At 44.1% G+C, this 16,790-nt stretch overlaps 1 protein-coding gene across 3 annotated transcripts in view; it reads left to right on the top strand.

Annotated features, from left to right (window-relative positions):
* VPS13A (vacuolar protein sorting 13 homolog A) overlaps positions 1 to 16,790 on the top strand; it is a 195,267-nt gene that overhangs the window by 132,893 nt on the left and 45,584 nt on the right. For all 3 annotated transcript variants that reach the window (XM_066617808.1, XM_066617807.1, XM_066617809.1), the window contains 7 exons: positions 2,421 to 2,816; positions 3,175 to 3,279; positions 3,735 to 3,881; positions 9,032 to 9,160; positions 9,375 to 9,508; positions 12,893 to 13,022; positions 16,458 to 16,690. In XM_066617808.1, the coding sequence (XP_066473905.1) occupies positions 2,421 to 2,816; positions 3,175 to 3,279; positions 3,735 to 3,881; positions 9,032 to 9,160; positions 9,375 to 9,508; positions 12,893 to 13,022; positions 16,458 to 16,690 (1,274 nt within the window). The remainder of the gene's footprint in view (positions 1 to 2,420; positions 2,817 to 3,174; positions 3,280 to 3,734; positions 3,882 to 9,031; positions 9,161 to 9,374; positions 9,509 to 12,892; positions 13,023 to 16,457; positions 16,691 to 16,790) is intronic.

Genomic DNA, 16,790 nt, shown 5'->3' with positions numbered 1-16,790 from the left:
TGGGCCTCTATTACTGTTGTTTTAAGCAGCCTCCATGCACTCTGGAGAGACTGGACTCTTTTTACCCTCCCTTTCAACCTCCTTCTAACCAGCCTCCTCATTTGAGGGAAGTCCGCCCGTCGGAAGTCAAGGGTTTTTGTTAGAGATTTGCCTGGTATTCTTCCCCCAACGTGCACGTCAAAACGGATCGCAGCATGATCACTGTTCCCCAGTGGCTCAGTAACGTTTACATCTCTAACCAGGTCCTGCGTACCGCACAAAATTAAATCCAGAGTCACCTGTCGTCTGGTGGGCTCCATGACTAGCTGATCTAAGCCACAGTCATTTAGCACGTCAAGAAATCCGGTTTCCTTATCGTGTCCAGAACACAAATTGACCCATACACTAGATTACTAATTAAATACACTAGATTACTAATTAAATACACCTGGATGATCTCATACCCTTTTTAGGTTTAACAACCAGCCTGTGTTCTTCTTAAAGGGAAAGGCAATTTACCCAACCCGATGACAACCCTCGTTGTCTGAAATGTGTCCACAGTTCCCCAGTCACAACTATCTACATGCTGTTTACATTCAATACATATGAAGCAATCTGGTGGTATCTACAAAATGTTCTTGTTTGCATCCAGAACTCAATTGTTGTCAATCCATGAGCACTAAATGCACATGATCCATAATGGACCTTTGAGTTCCTAGTCCTTTATTATAGCACTAATAATATTATTAAGCACTTTTAGTACCGTGTTTTGCTATCCAACCTGTTCTCTAGTTTGTAGTTGTGCTAAAAATTTGTTTTTAATCTGTGTTGATAAGTACATACAGTCTTGAAGTTTACATAAATTAATTAGAACTAAGCTTTATTGAATTCATAGAATTGAAGATCAGGAAGTCTAATAGATCCCCTTGTTCAGCGGTTTTCAAACTCTCAGGGAGAGTTTGAACCGCAGTAAGTTCATGTGGGGCAGGGGGAGGCAGCGATGCAATCCCCAGGATCACGTTGCTCAGAGGGCTGCAGGGACTGGGATGCACTCACCAATCCCTGCAGCAGCCTGTCAGGGGTGCGGGGAGCCCTGCACGAGTCTGCAGGGCTCCCCACAGCTTAAAAAGTGAGAGTGGAGCATGATCGCTTTCACTTTTTAAGAACTGGGGAGCCCTGCAGGGCTCCCCGCAGGCCTAACAGGCTGCTGCAGGGACTGGTGAGTGCATCCCAATCCCTGCAGCCCTCTGAGCGATACGATCCTGGGGATCCCATCGCTACATCCCCCTGCCCAGAAAGTGGCCAGGGCACTCTGGCCCTGCCCTATTTAGATCTCCTGTCTGTAGAAAGAGTATTCTGTACCTGCCTAGCCACATGTGCTAGGCTTGTATTTCAAAACCCTCAATGACATTCCAGAACTTTCCTAAGCTTGTTTATTTCTTAACTTCTTATTTCCAGGTGCTCATTCATAGACTGAGGACCCAATCCTATCCAACTTTCCAGCACAGATGCAACCACAATGCATCGCTGAGGTAAGGGAACAAACATTCCCTTACCTTGAGGAGACCTCAGTGACTGCCCTCCATCACAGGATGCAGCACACACAGCTGCTTCAGTTCTGGACAGTTGGATAGAATTGGTTCCTAATTATCTAAGAAGAGGCTAGAGAGTAACAGCAAGCGATATATGCATTATGTAGTGTTCTGTTAAAGGGAAACATTTTAATATTAACATACCCACATGAGATGTGTATCAGGTGTCCATTTTTGTCATATCATTTAGACATTGTTGCTAGCAAACAAACTGTGGGTTAGATCTAGAGCAGGGGTGTCAAACATAAGGCCCAGAAGCCAGCTGCGGCCTGTGGAAACTTTTTATCAGGCCCTCAGCTGCTGAGCAGTGCTAAGGTGTTACTGCTAAAAGGCAGCCCACATGAAAATTTGGGCTCTCTCATATCTTGAAATATTATCTAGCTTTGCGTATTTTCTCTTCTGTCATTTGCAGCTAATGAGTTCCTAAGTGAGAAAAAGTGCTTATTTTTTGTTATAGCCTGTTTAATGACATCACTTCCGGTGCCCAGCAGGAGTCATGAGTGCTATTCAGCCCACTGTATGAAATAAGTTTGACACCCCTGATCTAGAGGGTGGGACTTTCCCACCTTTCCTTGACACTGCAGTCTCCATGGTCTCCAGGAATCCACTCTTGAGGATCAGAGGAGAGCATGGGATTAGTGTGGAGGCTTATCACAGGACAGCGGCTTTGGCAAAAGTAGGGGGAGGGCTTTGTATGAGCAGAAGTGAAGTGACTTTCCTACTCACACAACACAACTTTGGGTGAAACCCTTTAATATTCTCTTATTTTTTCATATTTTACTTGAAATTGTTACCTAGTTAACAAATGATAACATATGTTTTCATCCTGCTGGAATTTCTATTTTAAAGGGATACAGTACAACATGCAACACTATAGAAGATGGATGCTCAGCTCAGATTCATAATGCAGTACTGGATCAGAGCAGACTGGAATTGCATTTACTTAATTACCTTGATAAAATCTGGATCAGCAAGTACCACATTCGATCTAATCAGCAAGAAATTGATTTCCTCACATTCACATGTATTACCGACTTGGATAAGGAAGATTTGGACATTGCTGTGCACATAACTTACGCTACAGGACAAGTAATTATAGAAATTCACAGTCCATATTGGATGGTAAATAAGACTGGTCGATTGCTGCAATATAAAGCTGATGGCATTCACCGCAAACATCCGCCTGACTACAAGATGCCACTTCTTTTTTCTTTCCAGCCTAAACATTTTTACCAAAATAACAAGGTACCATGTTCCCACTCAAAAAGTAAAACAACTTGGAATTCAGAATTAGTTTTATAGTCTATTAAAGTCTAACCTTATTAATAGTTTTATTATGGAAAATATGAAAACCTGAGTATTCTCAGATACCTTTTTGTATTTGTTAAATAATAAAGTAATGATCAAATATGTTAGTGCGCTTTGAATAATATCCTTTGTTTACTGTTTAGTATTAATAATTGGTGTTAATAGTTTTTTATACTTGCATTATTTGGAGCACTTTTCCAAGATGCTAAATATCTTAGATAATAATGACTTTAGTAACTATAAATTTGGAAAATAAGAATATTTGCAGTTATATTAAATCATTGTTTCCTTACAGGTTCAACTTATGGTGACAGACAGTGAGCTTTCTGATCACTTTTCGCTGGATACTGTTGGCACCCATGGTTTCGTTAGATGTAAGGGCCACGTAAAGGACTACCAAGTAAGTTGATTTATTTAATGTGCTTGCAGCCACAATCCCATATATGTCCCATCTCCACCCATCCTGTTACAACCCCTCCCTGCCTTCCCCCAGTTCCTGCACTGCCAAGTGGAAGCTTACCTGCTCTGTTGGGTGCTTCTTTGGATCTAACACTGGTGGGATGGTGCAAGACTTCCCACTGATGCTGTTTACTCTCTGGGTATCGCAGAGTGCTTTACAGCACTTTTGCGGCACCCTAGGCCGGCCTAGCGGTTACGGTGCCAACTTTAGTCTACAATAGGATTGTGCCATTAGAGTGCATCCTAGCCAGCAGATTCACCACTTAGTGGGATACCTTCTTACCTTTTTCCTTGTGAAATTGTCAGTAAATTATGAAAAAAAAAATTGAAAATCTGACAGTCTGGAGATACCTTTCAAACCAATAAGATTGACTGAACAATTTCTGTCTTCCCCAGGTTGGTGTCACTATACATAACAGCAGCTTTAACATCACCAGAATAGTGACTTTCACGCCATTTTTTATGGTCACAAACAGAAGTTCACATACCTTAGAAATTACTGAAGAAGGCAGTGAAGCATGGATGCCAGTCATTTTACAGCAGGTAACCTCTTCTTTTTAGAAATTTATAAATTGCTAAAATTTCGTCTAGAAGCCAGAAAACTTTTAGAGCAGAGGTTTTCAAATGGTGGGTCATGACCCACCAAATGGGTCGCGATTGGATTGGAAATGGTGGGTCGCAAGAAGCTGGCGGCTGCCATCTTGGAAAAGGGCAAAAAGACCTGGGCGCCGCCATTTTAGACTTCCCCCAGGCGCAGAGTAAGAGGAAAAAGCGGCTTGCACAGGCACAGAGCAGCCAGTGTGCCACTTTTCCTGTGTGAGCGTGTTGCTGCTGAACCATGGAGAGGAGAGTGCGCATGCAGGTTTTCAGGTGCATGCTCCCTCATCGTTGGGGTGTGCAGGGCCCCTCTATTTGGCTTGCTTTTTACCTCACAGGCAGCCTGGAGGTGCAGAGAGGTGGCGGCGGCGACAGCATCCGTCCTTCTCCCTGTCACACATCCCAATCCCATCCACACTTTCCTGGGAGTAAGCCTCATTGACTCTAATGGGACTTACTTCTGAATAGACCTGATTGGGCTGGCAGGCAGGTGAAAGGGAGCCTGAGGTGGGGGTCAGCTTGGCAGAGGAGGGAGGGAGAGGGCTGCGAGGACCACCAGCAGCAGCAGCAGGCGAGGGACACCCTGGCACCTGGTGATGGAGCGGGGGAGCGCCCCTCCAGCCTCCTCGCCTGCCTGTGCCAGGGAGAGCCTATGGGAGGCGAGAGGAAGTCTGGAGGAGGCGGCAGCAGCAGCAGCAGCGCTCGCACCTCTCCCTGGCACAGGCAGATGAGAGGGAGCCTGGAGGAGCGCCCTGTGCAGGGGAAAGGTGCCAACGTTGCTGCTGCTGCCGCCACCTTCCACAGGCTCTACTCCACAGTGCCCCTCCCAGGCTCCCTCTCCCATGGGCTCCAAGGGCAATGGCAGCGTGTTTTTAACAACAAAAAAACCATCTCATATTGCATGCTATATTTGTCCATGTAAGCACATGATTATGGAATGTTATGAGTTGCTGTTGTGCAAAATTGTATATAGAATTAATCTGCCCAAGGAGGAAAAAACTTTTTTGATTTTTTTCTGAAGTAAAAGAAAGTATATCTCTCAAACAGACAGAAATATTAGAGAACACTTAAAACATAACAAAGGCAATTTGTTTTAATGTATGCAATAAAGCAATTACACAAATAGGGGTGTAATCCTGAGTTGGGAAGCCCTGCGCAGCCCTCCGGAGGGCTCCCCAAGCATCAGAAATTGAAAGTGGAGCAGTCGTGCCCCACTTCCAGTTTGTGATTCTCCCGGCACGCTATTTTAAATGGAAGAAAGGTGGCATGATTGGAAACATAAATGTGGTGGGGGCATCTAGGTTGTTCAGCAGATTTGCCCCTTCTGGGGCTATTTTGGTTACTGGGAGAAGATGAGTGCAATCAGGTGTAGAAGGTATCTGCACCAATTGGCTAGATTGAATATCCTCTGATGAGAGCTGTGGTAATTGTGCTGTAGCTTCCTCTAGAATAGCAAATACTGTCTGTTGTTTAGTTGGTGGAAGTGAATTACATGTCTCAGCTGCTGCTTTCTCCAACACTACCATTGATTGGCAAGGGCCACTGACAATGGACTCTGTAGATGGTGAGTTCAGATTATTCAAAGGCAGTTCCATAGGCTCAGAGATCTGAGCCACATTGACAGATGATAAACCTTGAGAGGAGGACAAACTACCTCCAGCTGGAGGCTCCTGATGAATCTCTGCCTGAAGGGATCGCCTCTGAGGCGGGGCCGCATCTGGAACAGAAGTTGTATGGCCTCTTAAGGGAGGTAAGTTCTTAGATGATGCAGATCTATAGAAAGGCAAGAGATTCTAGGTGCAGCACAGAAAAATTGTTCCCCTCTGAATTTTCAACTTAAAATTACAAGTGGTCAACAACCAAAATATCTGTCCCTCCTAATGCACCCCTTGGAGAGAAGGGCCTTTACCTTGGCACGTTGTAATGTGGCCCCCTCTAATGACTTACATGGCAGATTTAGAAACGCCTCCTGGGAAGATCGTTTATGTAGTTGCAATTTAGACGAAGTAGAATCATCCACACACATTATGCTGCACTGTCCCAGATATCAAGAGCTAAGACAGCAGTTTCTCTCTCCCTTGCTCCATGCTAAAACAGGGCATTCTGAGAAAGCTATAATTCAATTCCTTCTAGCAGGTGATGTAGAGCATACAACCCTCTCAGGTGACTCTGGATTTAATATTGTGCGGTACACAGGACCTGGTTAGAGATGTAAATGTTACTGAGCCATTGGGGAACAGTGATCATGCTGCGATCCGTTTTGACATGCACGTTGGGGGAAGAATACCAGGCAAATCTCTAACAAGAACCCTTGACTTCCGACGGGCAGACTTCCCTCAACTGAGGAGGCTGGTTAGAAGGAGGTTGAAAGGGAGGGTAAAAAGAGTCCAATCTCTCCAGAGTGCATGGAGGCTGCTTAAAACAACAGTAATAGAGGCCCAGCAGAGGTGTATACCGCAAAGAAAGAAGGGTTCCACTAAATCCAGGAGGGTGCCCGCATGGCTAATGAGCCAAGTTAGAGAGGCTGTGAAGGGCAAGGAAGCTTCCTTCCGTAAATGGAAGTCTTGCCCTAATAAGGAGAATAAAAAGGAACATAAACTGTGGCAAAAGAAATGTAAGAAGGTGATATGGGAGGCCAAGCGAGACTATGAGGAACGCATGGCCAGCAACATTAAGGGAAATAATAAAAGCTTCTTCAAATATGTTAGAGGCAGGAAACCCGCCAGAGAAGCGGTTGGCCCTCTGGATGGTGAGGGAGGGGAAGGGGAGATAAAAGGAGACTTAGAGATGGCAGAGAAATTAAATGAGTTCTTTGCATCTGTCTTCACGGCAGAAGACCTTGAGCAGATACTGCTGCCCGAATGGCCCCTCCTGACCGAGGAGTTAAGTCAGATAGAGGTTAAAAGAGAAGATGTTTCAGACCTCATTGATATTAAAGATCAATAAGTCACTGGGCCCTGATGGCATCCACCCAAGAGTTATTAAGGAATTGAAGAATGAAGTTGCAGATCTCTTGACTAAGATATGCAACTTGTCCCTCAAAATGGCCACGGTGCCAGAAGATTGGAGGATAGCAAATGTCACGCCTATCTTTAAAAAGGGAAAGAGGGGGGACCTGGGAAACTATAGGCCGGTCAGCCTAACATCTATACCAGGTAAGATGGTGGAATGCCTCATCAAAGATAGGATCTCAAAACACATAGATGAGCAGGCCTTGCTGAGGGAGAATCAGCATGGCTTCTGTAAGGGTAAGTCTTGCCTCACGAACCTTATAGAGTTCTTTGAAAAGGTCAACAGGCATGTGGATGTGGGAGAAACCGTGGACATTATATATCTGGACTTTCAGAAGGCGTTCGACACGGTCCCTCACCAAAGGCTACTGAAAAAACACCACTCAGTCAGGAAATTAGAGGACAGGTCCTCTCGTGGATTGAGAACTGGTTGAAGGCCAGGAAACAGAGAGTAGGTGTCAATGGGCAATTTTCACAATGGAGAGAAGTGGAAAGCGGTGTGCCCCAAGGATCTGTCCTTGGACCGGTGCTTTTCAACCTCTTCATAAATGACCTGGAGACAGGGTTGAGCAGTGAGGTGGCAAAGTTTGCAGATGACACCAAACTTTTCCGAGTGGTGAAGACCAGAAGTGATTGTGAGGAGCTCCAGAAGGATCTGTCGAAACTGTCAGAATGGGCAGCAAAATGGCAGATGCGCTTCAATGTCAGTAAGTGTAAAGTCATGCACATTGGGGCAAAAAAATCAAAACTTTAGATATAGGCTGATGGGTTCTGAGCTGTCTGCGACAGATCAGGAGAGAGATCTTGGGGTGGTGGTGGACAGGTCGATGAAAGTGTCAACCCAATGTGCGGTGGCAGTGAAGAAGGCCAGTTCTATGCTTGGGATCATTAGGAAGGGTATTGAGAACAAAACGGCTAATATTATAATGCCATTGTACAAAACTATGGTAAGGCCACACCTGGAGTATTGTGTCCAGTTCTGGTCGCCGCATCTCAAAAAAGACATAGTGGAAATGGAAAAGGTGCAAAAGAGAGCGACTAAGATGTTTACGGGGCTGGGGCACCTTATGAGGAAAGGCTACCGCGTTTGGGCCTCTTCAGCCTAGAAAAGAGACACCTGAGGGGGGACATGATTGAGACATACAAAATTATGCAGGGGATGGACAGAGTGGATAGGGAGATGCTCTTTACACTCTCACATAACACCAGAACCAGGGAACATCTACAAAAATTGAGTGTTGGGAGAGTTAGAACAGACAAAGAAAATATTTCTTTACTCAGCGTGTGGTTGGTCTGTGGAACTTCTTGCCACAGGATGTGGTGATGGCGTCTAGCCTGGATGCCTTTAAAAGGGGATTGGACAAGTTTCTGGAGGAAAATCCATTACGGGGTAGAAGCCATGATGTGTATGCGCAACCTCCTGATTTTAGAAATGGGTTATGTCAGAATGCCAGGTGCAAGGGAGGGCACCAGGATGAGGTCTCTTGTTATCTGGAGTGCTCCCTGGGGCATTTGTTGGGCCGCTGTGAGATACAGGAAGCTGAACTAGATGGGTCTATGGCCTGATCCAGTGGGGCTGTTCTTATGTTCTCTCAGTCGCACAGTTCCTAAATTTGAGTAATCAGAATCGAGCCAAGCTTTCTGTACCAAGTAATCACTGAGTAGATTACATCTTGGCAATATCTGCAGAGTAACTGATTGTTTTCTGTCTTTTAAATAATTTATGTTTGTATGTAAAATGTAATGTATGTTCCTATCTGTGTGTACACGTAGGTGCGCACATACACATATATTTGTGTACTACTTAGGTTTATATTCTCTCTACGGTTTTTGTACAGAGTCTTCACCTATCAAAAGTTTATGCCTAATAAAGGTTTTGTTGACTGTTGACTGACTAGATTTTTGTTTCATCTCTTCTGTTCTAAGCAGAGGTCTTTTAAAAGTTCAAGTGGTATTTTAGTAACTGGATGACCACATTTTTACAACTTCGTATTCAATTTAAAAGGGTGGTTTTATTATTGAAAGCTGGAGTTCAGTTCTCCATTATATATTTTCTTTAAAAATGCACATTTTGTTTAATTCCAGTGTACTCCTTTTTGGCCTGAAAATAATGAAAAAAAGTTACGTGTTAGAGTCGAAAATTCTGATATTCCACCAAAAAGTATACAGCTTAATAAGCAAGAAAATTGTTTGCTGCTGCACTTGGACAACAAGGTGAGTTATATTGCTTAACTTTTTGTTGAGCAAAACTTGAAATGTATTCTTGTCTTTCCCCAAAATTCAGAGATTGAAGGGGGTTTAAAATAGAAAGAATTTCTTGAGAATATTTTTAAATGTTGTTTACACTTTCAGAATTAATGTAATAGTAATGGTGATCAGTTAGTGTGTGAAAGATAGTCAGATGTAATTCTGTTTTTATATCTGATAGCTTGGAGGCATTATAGTGGATGTTACACTGTCTGAACACTCAACAGTAATAACATTCACTGATTACCATGATGGAGCGGCACCATTCCTGATTATTAACAATACCAAGGCAGAAATTATTGAATATGGGCAGAGGTATGTGTACAAAGATTTTTTTCTAATTCTGGAGCATACATAATAATTCAGAATCATACAAGTATATGTTAATTTTGTAAATATATGTGCTATCCTATAACATGTTTCATTATATGTTCCCTTAAGTAGTGAGCTTAGGGAAGAGCACTAAGTGATGTAGTCAAGAAAATAGCACATGATGTTGCAGGTGAGATCTCCACCCTTCTGATTCTAGAGTTTGTAATCCTGTCCACCTCAAATTCTTGATGCTTGTTTAAGCACTGGATAAGTGAAAATTGGATTTTTGAGAGAACTTTAATAAACTAGATAAAGGAAATGTTTTCAATACAGGTTGTTTAAATTCAGTAATACAGGCATCTTCCCATATCTGAATTCAGTAACCGTGGTTTCAATTATCCACTGTTCAAAAATTCCCCCATCGTGCAAATGACTTATCTGCTTGTGATTCCAGCCTTCCTATTGCTGTTCCTGGTTCTCACTGGCTCTTTGCTGACTGCTATATGGAAGCAGGAAGCACTCGCAGGAAGTGAGGAAGAGGGCTGAAAAGAATATGGTGCTTATCATAGAGTTCAAAGAGCTCTTTTCAGAGGAGAAGCAAGAGGATAGTGCAGAGATAATTAGAAGGCTATTAGTTTCCATGGCAACCGCTCTAGGGCAAGCTGCAGCCAAAGTTAACCTTATATTCTAGTGGTTCTCAAACTTTTAGCAACAGGACACAATTTTTAGAATGAGAATCTGTCAGGACTCACCAGAAGTGATGTCATGACCAGAAGTGACATCATCAAGCAGGAGCATTTTTAACAATCCTAGGCTACAATCCTATCCACGCTTAATCAGGAGTAAGTTCCATTTACTATCATTGTTAAAAGCATATACAGAGTAACCTGTTAAAAGTATAGATCTGTAACGTTTCCCCAAATGCAGTCACATACCATGGTAGGATCAAGTCTAATATATTGAAAATAAAATATTTAACTGAATGGGGACCCACCTGAAATTGGCTCATGACCCACCTAGTGGGTCCCAACCCACAGTTTGAGAAACACTGTTTTATTCTCCTTCTGAGAAAATCAAGCAAGCCACATTCTCTTTAGCAGACCCTTTTGCACCCTTGTTCCATTTTGCAAATGTTTGGCAGAGGTCTGGTTTTTTAGACACCAGGATGTAATCCTCATTTCAATATGAAACTAAGTCTAAGGCTACAATTCAGTGCACCATTACTTAAGAATAACACCCATAGAAAGCAATGTGGTCTATCTCTGAGTAAATAGGGTTACAACTATATGTAGCTGCGCTTGCTCACGCTCATTTCTTTTTGCTTGTCTCTCTGCTGTGAATTGAATTTCATGCTCCCAATTATGTGTTATATATTGTATGTTATGTGTAGAGCAGGGGTGCTCACACGTTTTTGCCTTGAGAGCTACTTTGAAACCCAGCAAGGCCCGGAGATCTACCAGAGTTTTTTTACAATGTTTGCGCCATCATAACATATAACATTTATGTGTACAATGTATGTTGGCAGTTTACATAGTGAAATAAATCAATAAAGATAAAAAATCGGGCATTGGCAGTTTCCCTGGTTCAGGGCTAAGCAATACACAGTGCCGCCAGTGAATTCTTTTGCTTCATACTAGTATATTTGCTGGCATTTCAACATAATAGCATTTGCCATAACAGAATTATCCTAGGGGAAATCAGTTTCTCTCCCCCCCCCCCCAATCCTATAGGAAAACAAGTGAGCAAATTGAAAGAATGGGGGCTTTGCTTTTGGATCTCCAGGGAAAATATTTGTTAAGGGGTGGGGAAAAGAACATTACTCTTTAGTTCTGTATGTGCGCAGGCATGTATGAGGAGGAAACTGGGGGCCCAATCCTATCCACGTTTTCCTGGGAGTAAGTCCCATTGACTCTAATGGGACTTACTTCTGAGTAGGCATGCTTAGGATTAGGCTGCCAATTGAAATATTTTTTAAATGTAAAAAAAAACCTACCTTGTTAGGTTTGCAAGCCGCCTTTTCCAGAAGTCACACAGCAATCCAAAGCCCCTCCAGCAAGTGGCTGTCTGGATCAGAGCCTCTACACAACTTTGATGTACAAGCCTTGGACTTTGGAGAAAGCAGCACTGGCTCTCCCCCCGCAGCAGAGAAAGGCAGCAGTCTGTTCACCCTGCTGCTTGCTGAAAGGGCAGCAGGCAGAGAAGGGGAGAGACCAGCCTGGAGAGCTGAGCTGAGAGGCAGCCCTCTTTCTCGGGAGGGGAGGGGAGGGGCTTCTCCCTGCTCAGCCAGTGATGAGCACCTGCCTGTGCCTTTGAAGTACGGCGCTGTAAGTGCGCTATAAATAAAGTTAGCAGGCAAGAGGCGGGTGGGCAGGCACTGAGCTGGGCAGGCAGGCAGGGATGAGGCTTGCCCTGCAGCGGAAACATGGCATGCGTGGAGCGGTGCCGCTGCTGCGCGGATGCCCGCAGGCAAGGCAGCATCCTCAGTCTATAGACTAGACTAGAGTCTAGCTAGCGGCTCGTATGACTCATTGTCATCCGAGCATATTGACAGTTTGGAGAGACAGGGCTCCGCGATCGACTCATTTTGCCTCGTGATCGACCGGTTGATTGCGATCGACGTATTGAGCACCCCTGGTGTAGAGCCTCTGGCTTAACACATTAGGCACCTTAAAGAAGAATTTGATTAATGGTTCTACTGGTATGTTTACAAGTGCACTTACTCTGATAGTGTTTACAAAAAGGTTGTGAAGACCAGAATTTAAAAAGTTAATGAATAAAAATGTATATTACGATCTTTCACATTTTTAATAAATCAAAGCAGCCATTTTCAACCACTGTGCCATGGCATACTGGTGTGCTGTGAATGGTCTGCAAGTGTGCTGTGGGAGTTTGGGAGGAGGCTCATTTACTAGTAGGGTCTTTGGGGAATGTGAACCCCACCAACAGCATGGTGTGCCTTGTCAATTGTCAGGAAACTGATGGTGTGCCTTGACAATTTTAGTATCTTGTTGGTGTTCCGTGAGATGAAAAAGGTTGAAAATCACTGAAAGAGACTGTACAGTTCTTAGGTAACAGTTACTGGTAGGTTATTTTTCAGGATCTGGTCTCACGTAAAATCTGACAAAACTATAGTCAGCCTACTAAGTTTCATCCCCCCCCCCCAACTTACCTGATGGTCATAGAAAATTCCGTGAATTTTGACTCAGAGTCTGCCCTTGACTTATCTACAAGATTGACTTGTGCTTGAGTATTTATGGTGACTTGAGTAGGGTTATCTTGTGAAAGACTAATAAACATTACAGTTATGTTGGGGAATTTTTTTCAGATGTTGAATTTTACTGCATTTAGCATGTGAGTACTAATTGTTTTCCTGATTTTTGTTTGCAGTTCTCTTTCTCTAATGGAAGATTCTTTACAGCCAAATAAAGCAGTGCTCTATACATGGAATGATCCAGTAGGCTCTAAAACATTGAAATGGAATTTGGGAAAGAACAGTGGGGAAGTTACTCAGAGAGATGTACGTATAATACTTTTATAAAAACTCAAACCATGCTGTATGGTATCTAATACTATTTAACCTGTTAAATGACTGTTAAAGTATTATTGGAATTAGTTTCTTGATATGCAGTCAACAACATAGAGACTGAGGGCCTGATCCTGAGCCCTGCACACCAGCTTACCACTGTCGCAAGGAACACTGTCACATGCCCTAAGGCATGTTTGTGAGCCCTTATTGCGGGCCCAGTGCTGGAGCTAGCCCAGCACAAGCCCACGCTGGGTCACTTCCGGCTTGAGGCCCATGTTCCGCCACCTGGCGGTTGCCCAGACCATTGGGCAATGGAGAGGTGAGTGGGGGTGGACGGCGTTCCAGGACAGGGGGAGGTGGGGGAAAGGCAGGCAGAGGACAGGGAGTAGGGGTGGCAGGGGAAGAGGCGGAAGGGGGTAGGACTAGCAGAGTTCAGCTCCACCGGATCCTGAGTCCTGTGTTGGGCCACATGGCTTGACATGGGACTCTTCGATTCTGAACCAGCTCCAGAGCTGCTGCAGAATTGAGTAGCCCCATTGCGGGGTTATTCCCTTACTTGGGGGAAGGGGACAAAAGTCCCCTTCTCCTGAGAAGGCGGTGGCAGCTGCTTGGGGCGCCCAGGATACCCTGTCAGCCGTTTTTGTCGCCGCGGCAGCCCCATGCTCCAGGCAACACAGGATTGGGCTGTGAAGCAGCAGAACAGACCTGATTAAAATTCAAGACAAAAAAAAATTTAAATAAATTAGACTTGGGCCAAAGGGAGCAAAAAAGGGGGGGCTTAGGTTACTGTAACAGAGCGCTTTTTAAAGATAGAGTGGATTGCTGCCACCTTAACAACGTATTCATGACCCTCTCAACCAACTCAGCCAGGCCTCCCAGGGCAGATTGTATAAACCAAGCTGGGCAAAGATCAACAGGGCAGTCAGCTGATCTCACACTTGAAAGAATCCTGTCCATATACTCAGGCCATATAAACTGAAAAGAATCCCCAATTATTGGACAAGCAGTTGCCCAGGGTATCTCCACAGACTCTGTCAATGTGACATCAAGTTGAGGCAGATGCAAGCATTTGTTATCCACAAAATGTCTAGCAAACCTGTCACAGCAGTTTGCAGAGCAATCCTCTGGGTCACCCTGTGAGCACTCTTTGCTTTCATCACTGCCACTGAGTAGTGTGCAGTGATGTAACCTGTAGTCTATAATGTGATCTAACCTGTGTTCAGTTGGATTCAAAGGCATAGCTAAGTCATTTGACACCAGGGCCTATAAATACTCTTTCCATCTCGCTCATACACCCACACACACCCCATATATGACAAAATTATTTTCAATAATAGTCATGACATGAAATAAATAGTCATGACATTAAGTAATGGCCAGAAGATAAACATAGTGAACATTTCCCCACAAGCAGGGGTTGAGAGTCAGGGCCCTCCCCTGCTGATGCTCCCCTGCATGTAATACTTATTGACATACCACCCATGCTATGATTATCGACTTAACATAGTTAGATTTTTACAGAGTTATTATAATTCCGTTATATCCCCTGGGGGCTGGGCATAAGAATAGGCCCTCAGTTTGGCTGTACTTGTCGTAAGAGGCGACTAAACAGCCACCAGGTAGATGGGACTCGTCAGCCTGGGAAGGTAGCTCATCTGAGAGAAGGAAAACTCTGATCCCAAACCTCCACTGCCTTGTGGCTACATCCCGTTATGGAAAAGGCTTCAGGAGTCAACCTCAAGGCAAAATCCGGAGTCCCTGAGGCAGTTCATGGCTGAACACAGTCACGTTCTGGCAACTCCTGCGATGCCGCTGGAACCAACCATATTGGCCTCTGCCTTTCCATTGGACCATTTCAGCGACGTGGAGAGGGGGGATTTGCTGCATGGGTAACAGCCTATCCTCCATACCTGCTTTACCCAGGCTTCACGCACTGGAGAGGACACTCTGTTCCAGAACCACCATTCAGAGCGTGACACCATAGTCTTCCAAGACTGAAGGATGCCATCATTATCATATAATTCCGTCCTTCTATTTCCAGTCCCCATTCCCACCAGAATTCACAATTCACTTAACAATCCTTATATTTAGCTTTCCACCCATTGCCCCCCACTCATCTTCTTCCTTCCAATATAAGAAACTTTCCACCACCACCTCAATATTAGTCCTCCCCACATTTCCCCACTCCATGATCCCGCTCCCCACCAGGTTCTTGGGTCCACTTTAAAAGCCATCTTAAGCTAGTGACCATCAACACCCTGACTTCCCCCCAGTGCCATCACTATGGTTGGTATCATCCATTGTGGTAACTTATGGTGTCATCCCCATTACTTTATTCATTTATCTATTTATTTTACTATACAGTGGGCCCTTGGTATCCATGGGGAATCTGTTCCAGGACCCCCCACAGATCCCAGATTCTGCAGATAATTGAATTGTAGGGGGCCTGGTGCAATGCTGCAATAACTTACCTAGGGGGGCACCTGACCCTCTGGAGGTGGCACACAAGTTCTTGAACTCCTCAGAAGGCCTTCTGGAAGTAAGAACATAAGAACAGCCCCACTGGATCAGGCCGTAGGCCCATCTAGTCCAGCTTCCTGTATCTCACAGCGGCCCACCAAATGCCCCAGGGAGCACACCAGATAACAAGAGACCTCATCCTGGTGCCCTCCCCTACATCTGGCATTCTGACTTAACCCATTTCTAAAATCAGGAGGTTGCGCATACACATCATGGCTTGTACCCCATAATGGATTTTTCCTCCAGAAACTTGTCCAATCCCCTTTTAAAGGCGTCTAGGCTAGACGCCAGCACCACATCCTGTGGCAAGGAGTTCCACAGACTGACCACACGCTGAGTAAAGAAATATTTTCTTTTGTCTGTCCTAACCCGCCCAACACTCAATTTTAGTGGATGTCCCCTGGTTCTGGTATTATGTGAGAGTGTAAAGAGCATCTCCCTATCCACTCTGTCCAGTCCCAAGGCAGTTCCAGTTCACATTGGCAAACCAGAAGTTGCTTCCAATTGTGCCCAGGAAGCTTTCTGACACACAGGGAGGCTGCGCATGAACTCCCTGCTCCTCAGAAGGCCTCCCAGACATGTCTGAAAGGCACTTCCAGTTTGCCTTCAGTGTCGCTCAAGATGTCTGCCATGTCATTCACTTGTCATAAATTTGAATCTATGTGGCTGCTGGTATTTGATGTTATTAACGAACAAATGCGGTAATCCAACCCAAAGTTACTTATGAAGGAGTTAAATTGCTTAACGGTCCAATGATTTGTACCCAAGACTGCAGTCCTAAGCATATTTACTTGGAAGTAAGTCCCATTATAATCAATTGGATTTATTCAAAATGCACCTAGTTAATATTTGACTGCAGATATGTTTGTTTTGCTATCCTGAAAATACACTTGCCTTCTGTTCTAGGATTTGATGACACCGATCCAAGTGGGAAACAAGAAAATTTTTTTAGTTTCATTTTTTGAAGGCTTGCAGCGTATTATCCTGTTCACTGAAGATGAAAAAGTTTTCAAGGCAACATATGATAGTGAAAAAGTTGAATTAGCAGAACAAGAAATCATTATATCATTACAAGATGTTGGTCTTTCTTTAGTAAATAACTATTCAAAGCAGGAAATAGTTTACATTGGAATCACCAGGTAATACTGATTTGATAACAGATTACTAATTTATTTTTAATACTTTTTAGCAAAATCCCCCAAAGCAGCACACAGTCACCATACAATATTTTCAGTTCTA

This window comes from Tiliqua scincoides, chromosome 2, assembly GCF_035046505.1.
Source record: "Tiliqua scincoides isolate rTilSci1 chromosome 2, rTilSci1.hap2, whole genome shotgun sequence".
Taxonomy (NCBI): Eukaryota; Metazoa; Chordata; class Lepidosauria; order Squamata; family Scincidae; genus Tiliqua; species Tiliqua scincoides.
The sequence above is the reverse complement of the archived record's forward strand: the minus strand, read 5'-3'. Positions and strand labels throughout refer to the sequence as shown.